The sequence below is a fragment of the Diorhabda carinulata genome, chromosome 4, assembly GCF_026250575.1.
Source record: "Diorhabda carinulata isolate Delta chromosome 4, icDioCari1.1, whole genome shotgun sequence".
Lineage (NCBI taxonomy): Eukaryota > Metazoa > Arthropoda > Insecta > Coleoptera > Chrysomelidae > Diorhabda > Diorhabda carinulata.
In genome coordinates, this window is record NC_079463.1 from 3,282,317 (window position 1) to 3,291,346 (window position 9,030).

The 9,030-nt window shown below is 30.5% G+C and overlaps 1 protein-coding gene across 1 annotated transcript; it reads right to left on the reverse strand.

The window, feature by feature from the left end:
* Positions 1-5,844: 5,844 nt before the first annotated feature.
* LOC130892564 (perlucin-like) lies at positions 5,845-8,150 on the reverse strand. Its single transcript, XM_057798030.1, has 4 exons — positions 8,023-8,150; positions 7,653-7,747; positions 7,283-7,391; positions 5,845-6,199 (listed from the first exon to the last, which is right to left on the reverse strand). The coding sequence occupies exons 1-4, from the start codon at positions 8,096-8,098 to the stop codon at positions 5,952-5,954; spliced, it is 528 nt and encodes a 175-aa protein (XP_057654013.1). The 5' UTR covers positions 8,099-8,150; the 3' UTR covers positions 5,845-5,951.
* Between the last annotated feature and the right edge of the window lie 880 nt (positions 8,151-9,030).

The window sequence follows — 9,030 nt, forward strand, 5'->3', positions numbered from 1 at the left end:
TGTACAGACAGATTGTTAATTAATAATCTAAATATTTGCTGTTTGTAAAAATACGAATAATACATTTAATATAAATTGGAATGAAGTCGTTGTCAATCAGTTTATGAACGTTATTATTGTGGGATAGATATATAAAAAGGAAATTGATGGTTGTGCTTTGGGAGCTTCAATTTCAAGTGTTTTAGCACAATTAGTAAGATCTTCTATCTTATAACTTCAATTCGTGTCATTCTATGTCACAAAAAAGATCAGTGATAATAAGTTTGGCCGATAGATCTATCCAACTATCAAATCCTGAATTTAGATGCTTAGCTATTAAAAAGCAAAAACTGCATTGAAAGAAAATAATTATGCGGAAAAAATGATAAATAACATATTCAAGAAAATGATAAACAGATACTACAATCAATTAAAAAGCAAAACAGAAACGAAACATCAAAACAAAAAACATTTTCCTTACTATATGCACAAGGACTTTCCAAACAATTATCGAATTATTTCAATAAATAAGATATAATATAAGTCATAAAGTACAAAATACGTAATCCTAATATTTCACTAAATTAAAATCTAAAACACCAAAAAACAAAATAAGTAATATTATATATCAAGTGCCTTGTACTAATTGTGATGCTATCTACATAGGGCAGACATCTCAGTATTTAGAAAATAGACTAAAAGATCATCAAGAAAAAGCTATAAATGATAGAAAAGACCTAATTAAGTTTTGTAAATTCTAATAAAACTTCAAATAATTTAATTTAATTTTTATAGAACAAATTTAAAATGGAAGAGACCTTAAATCTAGAAGCATAAACAAATCAAAAGGTCTAAGAATTTAAAGGAATTTACAATAAAAAACAGTTGCCGTACAAGCAAAAAAGTCTACTACTTATCTAAACAGAAATTGTATCAATAAGAAAAGTTTATAACAAATGTGTAATTTAAAATTATATTTTGAAAAATGCGTTTTTGCATGGAGTGATTATTCGCCCGATTATTTAAATGTAATTTGTTTTTTAATCATCTCACAGCACAATAAGCCATCATCAAGTGAATCGACCAGTAATTCGCCGTAAACGTAAGACAAAATTATTATTTGAAATGATATTTTCCCAAAGAAAGGCAATGGCAATCAAGTGAATGTGCCGTGATGGCTGTAGGCAAAGAATACATAAGAAAGATCATGCGTTCAGATAGACCACTGCATTTGGATTGATATCTGCATAAAATATCACTGTTTGATTACCAGCTTATACACCGGAGCAATTATGCATTTTTCTAAAGCCTTTCTTCGAGCTTTAGGCTCCCGCTACTGTAGATTTGTCTAATTATGTATTAAGATTTACTGTATATCAACTCACGATCGAATACTATTTACAGTGGCAGACCAAAATATAATTTATTGTACTATACGTCAATCGAAAAAGATCATTTTCAATAAAGCGAATAGCATAAAGAATAAATTTTTGTAGCGAATACGAATAAGATCAAAAAATTTCATTTAAACGAAAAAAAAAAAAAAAGAATGAAACTACTACAGCGCCGAGATAGATCTGATCGATTCCTTGGATCAAATAAATCGGATTAATTACTCGAAAACTCGCGATATGGCTGTGTAAATAAGCAGCTACCTGTTATACTAGTGCACTGGAAATGGCTTAAATATTATTTAACTCGGGTGGTACTGCACCTAAAAATTGATTCTATATTTTACTGGCAAGAACTCTATAACCATGTTCAGTCAACAGCCGTGATTTATATGAGTATCATGAGATCATCTGTTCCTTTTGAACGTTTTTTTTTTCAATTCCTGCAACCGGCAACATCGCAAGTTGTGAGCGAAATCGCTCGGATCCCAGTAAACTTATTTTAAAAAGCTTAGATGTCAAGCGTTGGATACTTTGAGCTATATTATCTATTTTCTTAACTTTTCAAAGTAACAAATTTTTAGAAAATAATTGTCTATTCTTATACCATCTGATCTGATATTTGATAAGTTATCAACAAATTCCCTTAACTACAAAATTTCTCATTTTACTGATAAGTGTCCCCTGAGATTGTTTATTATGGTATCTTTCATATTTATCATAAAATCGATTCATATTTACATTGTAGATACCCAAAAAATCGATATTTAAAAATCGATCTTTTAGACATCGTCTTTTTACGAATCGATTCATCACGTTGTGATTCGAATCGACCTTTTTCAGAAATAACGTCTAGAATTGTTGTGATTTGACTTATTTTTAGACAGTTGGAGACCACATAATTTAGAGCCTTTATGTGAATACTTATTCATTATATCCTCTATAACTTAATTAATCAAATTCGTATTTGAATTTGGTTAGAATTCATTCGAATTTTTCGATCCTGACTAAAGCTCCTATACCACTAGAAAAATTTGAAGCATCTTTTCAAAAATCTTCTACCCAGATCAGGAGTGTATGGTGGGTGTTCAATCTCGTGTAACGTAGCCTTGGAAAGCTAGCCAGTAAGGACTTGAACCGTTTTTTCGATAATTTTTTGACGCAACTTCCTTAGTAAGTCGGAGTAATATGCCGTGTTGACGGTTGTAATGCTTTCTAAAAATTAATCAAAAGGAAAGACAAAACTTTAGTCCAGGAGTCATGTACTTTTGCCTGGACAAAATTAGAAAGTTGATGAAATTTTGGGGGATTGTTTGGTTAGGGAAGCTAAGTCCAAGTTTTCGAATAAATCTAGCCCGTGCTCGAGAGGAGGTGGCCGAAAAACCATGATTTTTTCGGATTTGTTTCAGTTTTTGGCTTATAACTCCCAAACTATGCATGCTACTGAAAAAAATATTATATATCTTTTTAAAGTAGATCAAAATCTCTATGGTTTAAGACTAACCGCAGCTTTTTAGGTTTAATAGATCCCGAGATACAGCTTTTCAAAATTTGCCAATTTTTTTCAAAAATTTGAAAATTTATGTTTTGGCCGTCTTTTGCACGAAATATTGGCTAAACTATTGATCCCACGAGTAAGGCATGCATAATGAAGTTATTTAGCTTCAATTAAGGCACAACCGCAACGCTGTAGAACGAATATTTTGCAAGTTATAAGGAAAAATCGAAACATCAACAAAATCCGATTTCTCAAGAAATGGAGCTCTCAACAGTATAGCAGTTTATCCTGTATAAAATTGCGAAGTTATAGATTAGAAATGTAGGGATATTGTTCGGGAATACCAAGGGAATCCGAGTTTCTTTGACAAAAAAGCCTGTGCTCGATCGGGGTGGCCAAAATTCCGCGATTTTTTCTGACGTCTTTCGGTTTTTGACCTATATCTCAAAAACTATGCATCGTAAGGGTTTTCTTTATTCCTTTTAGGGAATGAGCATTAAATTCCCTTCAAATTTCACTATTCACATTACTTTTTTGACCGCATAATTCCGAAGATAGAGGTATTTCAAAATACGTCAAATTTCTTTCCCATGTCCGTTACTGTAGAAGTCTACCTTACGATCCAAAAACGCTTATTTTTCAAAATTTCATTAACTTTCTAATTTTGTCAAGGAGATCACAATATTTTCGACATGCCTGCTGGACTACTTAGTATAAAGCTTGTTGAGATTTGTCACTGATACATAAAGATTTTTGCGAAGACACTCTATTCACTAAATGTATAATTTTTTATATTGTTTTGGGATACGCTACTGGGTATGTAATAATTTTTTATGGGCATTTATCGACGAATTAGTCTTTATTCCAAATGAAATGATTTGCGTTCGCCATAAGGGCAAATTACATGTTGTGCACAATTCGAGAAATTATTTTCGATCGGAATGCCGCGTGGCCTTTTCTACAATTGAGGCATGTTATTTTTGATAATTTTAATGGGCGATTATACCGTGATTGACTTCATGAATTTTTGTTATTCAGCTCGGGAAATTTATGGAAATAATAGTTTCGTTACATACTACTAGCAATTTTATAGAGTAACTACATGAAAAAAATGTAAGAAATTTTAAAGTGGCCTCCGACTGAAAATTACTTGAATAAATTATAATATTTTTTTATGTTCAATCAAAATCAGGGTCAATACTTAACAAAGCTATAGTACATACAAGTTTTATGTATAATAAATTCATTAATTTTGATGATAAAATTGATGTAGAAGATATAATAAACGAGAAGGTACTACTACAATGTTAAAATTAATATTATACGTTGAAGACGACATCAAAAGTACACAAAATCATTACCAAACTTGTTTAATATGTCAGTATCTGTTTATAAATATTATAAAAATACGAAATTTCATCATAAACTCAAATATAAGTGGTAAATTTTGCATATAACGTTTTTTATTTTATGTAATAAAGAATGCAGTAATTATAAATATATAGTATTTATTTTGTATAAAAAAACACTATACTGGGCTAAAAAGAACGACAATTTTTTTAACGACACTGTGAAAATATCATTCATGATGATAAAAAAAATTTTAGTGAAAGTTTGACTCCCTATTATTAAGGGGTGTATCGTTACGACTATTGATTTTTTAACTGTAATCGCATTTTTTACTCAAACCTCATCAATTATCAAAAATGACAAAATTTAGAGACGTATTCTTAAATAAAGTTACTACAAAAAAGTTTTTTTAGTAAATTAATGTAAAACAAGCTGTTTCCTTGTTAAACATTGATGATAAAAACTTTTGATTGGTTGTGTATAATAATCGACGGCCAAGTTATTGTCTTTGTTTTGGTAAATAATAATGAAGAAAGTGTTAAAAAGAAAGACGACACCGTATGATTTCACTCTCAGATGCCGAGAACTTTTTTGATATTACTCTTCAGTATATTGAACATAACCTCAACACCTTTGGACATTTTGTGGATTAACAAATGCAGTAATATTACAGACAAAACTAGATTTCCATTAGCTAAACAATAATCGATTACCTGTCTTAAGTAAATTTTAATTTATACCGATAATTTCCGATTCTATTATACTGTTTTCTACAAAAAACCTATCGACTCACTATTCCATAAAAGCACATTAAATTTATTATATTTTCATAGATGAATCTCATCATCATCATCAAATATTTTTAACATCAACTTTCGAATCTGATCTGATACACTCTGATACATTCTGATACATTCTGATACATTCTGATACATTCTAATACATTCTGATAGATTCTGATAGATTCTGATACATTCTGATACATTCTGATACATTCTGATACATTCTGATACATTCTGATACATTCTGATCCATTCTGATACATTCTGACACATTCTGATACATTCTGATAGATTCTGATACATTCTAATTTCCAAACAATTGTGATATAAAGAGAGTTTTGATTAATTCATGGTAAAGTCAAATAAATCAGAGGTAGTAATAAAAGAAATACGTAGACAACGTGGTTCCATGAATTCAACATTACTATGATACGTAGAATTCTTTGGAAAAAACAAATCCAGAAAATCTCCTATTATGGTGAGTAATATGGAATATAATAAATGGGTGCTCCTTTTCAATGGAAATTGTGGTAAACTCAACTCAATTGCATTTAAAAGCGGATTTAGAGAAAGAAAAATTTTCAACTGAAGACATTTAGGTATATATCCGGATGTACTACAACTTGTGACGTTCAGATAAGGATGCGCCAACTCGGGACGGAGATATTTCAGGTAAACGAAAAGGTAGTCCGAATACATAATACAAATACGTGAGGGATTCATTTAGAGTACTTATTACCCGGAATTTAGTACCCAATCCACTTTGTAAAGTTAGAAAATCCAAAAATTAAATCATTTAAATTGCATTCTAACATTAGGTAGGTACCAAACAATATACAATAGATAAATTTTTAAAATTTTATTTGTAAATCGGAAACTGTATACTCACAAATAGTTGGTTTAAAGAAACTAAATGAACTAGACAAATCAAAACAACGTTCAATGTTTTCATCATTCGATACATTTTAGAGGGCTTGTTTCTTGACAAACAAAATATTGTTCAGTCCAGCAATTTATATCGTACCATTCCATCTGCTTATTTATAAGATTCACCGCAATGCATTCTTCTTTCGAATTAACATTATTTGGCTCTCCGGTTTTCCAGTTTGTCCATGCTATATTTTTACCTGTTGCTAACCAAACCCATACGTTATTTGGTAGCCGAGTACCAGATGTGAAAAGCCATACACCTTCGACTCCTACACATTTTAACTTTATCAGTATTCGTGACAATTAATTTCAACTTCACTCAATAACTGATTTGTCAGTTAAGTATAATAAAGTAATAAGCGAGACTGGTCCCAGAAATACCTGACCCAACAAAGAGAACAAAAAAAAAGCGATGTTCAATAAGTTCGATACCCTTTTTTTAATAATAATAGTCAAGCTCCTCAAAATAGCTATCAACTACCAAGATTACCTCTTCAATGATGGAAAATCTTTGACCACCAAGTCTGTAAACAGAAAAATAATCAAAGGAGGTTAAATCTGGTGAATAGGGTGCGTGAGGTAGCAATTCAAATTTTGATTAATAATTTTGGCCATTGCAATAACAGATGTGTGAGCTGGTGCAATATCTTGATGAAACAACTCTTTCTTCTTAAGCGATTGCGGTGATTTCTTTGCTCAAACGAAGCAGTAGACAGTCATCGACCCACATTTCATCTATGGTTAGAAAACGGTGCCGGTGCAAAATTCGGCTCTATTTCTGTGAAACATTGCCAAACACTCGATGGTTCCGTTTAAGCTCTGCTACCGAATATTTCTATGTTAATAACGAAGGAGCGGTCTCGCCCAGAGTAAGATCTAGTTCAGTTTTTATATTGGTTGGTTTAAAGCCTTTCAAGTATTATATCACATAACGATGACCAATTTTGTTCATGTTTATGTTTACAAATTCACTATTGATGGCTGCCAAACAAATACTAAACAACGTGGTGTCTTTAAACTTGCAAAATAGGCTTTAGAGATTGTGTCCTTTCAAATACAGTGATATTTTTCAAGCAACCACTGTCTTCTCTAGGTTATGCCAGGTACTTCTGGAACCACCCTCGTATGATCAATTTTGCATCGAGCTATCTACGCTATTTTACATTTGAAACTTTATCTGAAGGATGGAAGGAAAAATCGTTAATATATTTATTATAAATTCTATTATCTATGACAATAATGCAAAATAGAACGCTCTGTTTCATCTCAAAATTAAAAATAAATCAAAATTTTTTTAGAAAATATCGTGTAAACAATAAACATTGATGGATTCTGAAATATAAAGTTATTACCTCTTTCGATCAACTTGCTTTCCAAAAAATCATTTTCCTCTTGAGATTCGATCGTGGCTAATGACATGCCATGATATTTACAAAATTGTTCCGAATGTAAAAAGTTTCCCTGCAATAAGAAACGATTTTCCAATGAGAAAATGTGAAGAACATTTCTTTGAAAGAAGATAATTCATTTTTTTAAGAATGTTTTGTTGTTTGAAATAGGGTTTATGTATGTATGTATGTATGTATAATTAAATCGTGTAACGTTTCGTCAATTTTCTGACTTTTATTTATCTTTAAATCAAAATTTATAAAGCTATAGTATATATTTGATTAAATAAAAGAATAAGATTGGCCTCGCCCGGTATATAAACGTTTTACATACCTTAAAGACATTACCAATGTAGAAGCTCTTGTTACCATGATGATATAAATTTGTTTCTGATGGTTTATCGTATTTCCAAACATATCCAACTGAATCTAAATAAGAATTTTTGAAAAAAAAAATTATTGACATGAATAATGCTCTGATTACATTCAGTAATTGACATTAGATAAATGGACACAACAAAGTTTTTGTCCACCCCATAGTTTTCGTTTTACATAATAAATAAAAACAATACGATCGATTTTGATATTTATATTTGAAAGAATATATAATATGGGAATCGCCTCCGCAGATAACGTGTTAACTCGATCAGTTATCAATTTATTTGTTTATGAAAAAGAATTTGAGTGAGAGAAGCTTTACATACCCATAGATACGACTTCGTCTTGTCCATAAACTATCACAAAAATTGTGCAGAATATTGCTAAAAATTTGACAAACATATTCAAATTTTATAGAAAACTGTCGTCCAGATCGGAAGTAACTGAAATAAATTTATGATTTCTAAAAGTTTTAGTGGTATTCCCAGCTGATATCATTATTCCACCCACTCAGTATATCATAAAATTTCAGATAATACAAAATTAGATTCAATAATAAGTATTATGTAGAAAATAAAAAAAATAGAAACTTTATCATTCACGTAGTGAAGTTAATTAAATCAAATTTATTTTGTTCTATAACATCCGTAATTATTGTGTTAAAACAATTAAATATATCTCAAGTAATAAAGCAGGATAATTAGATATATTTGCTCTACACAATATTAAATTAGATCAGACTAGCTAAGACGTGAAATCCGATGTACTTCGGACTGTTACCTATCTTAGGACTTTGCGGCCATTTCTTCTTGTTGTTGATGCTCTTCAATTGGTAATTCACCGAAGACTTTCCATCTAGCATATCAGTAATCCTCCTTAGCTCATATTTGCTCAATGAAAGAATTTTCTGTTTCCAGTTAGTAGAAAAATGAAGAAATCTCTTCGAACGTTTCAAACCTTGGGTATACTACATGTTTCTGATGTTCTTTTGATTTATTACTTTCTATGATCATGGTTTGATGACTTCTTGGTAAACCCATGAAAGGTTGTAGTCCTTATCTTCGCAAAATAATCAGCTTGATCATTCTCATACAGTTCGTAGTAGCTATACAAACTTTAACTGCTTGGAGATTTGCTTAGCTATCTGATAGAACGAATATGTTTGAATGACGTTTGTATGGAAGGTTTAGATCCCATTGGTAGAAAAAAATTAGTTGTCGGCCCATATAAGCATTATATTTACTGTCTGCTATATCATTTATGACTATTATTTTTTACTTGGATTGAGTTTCTTTGTGTTTATCTAAATATTAATTGAACAAAAAATATTTTTA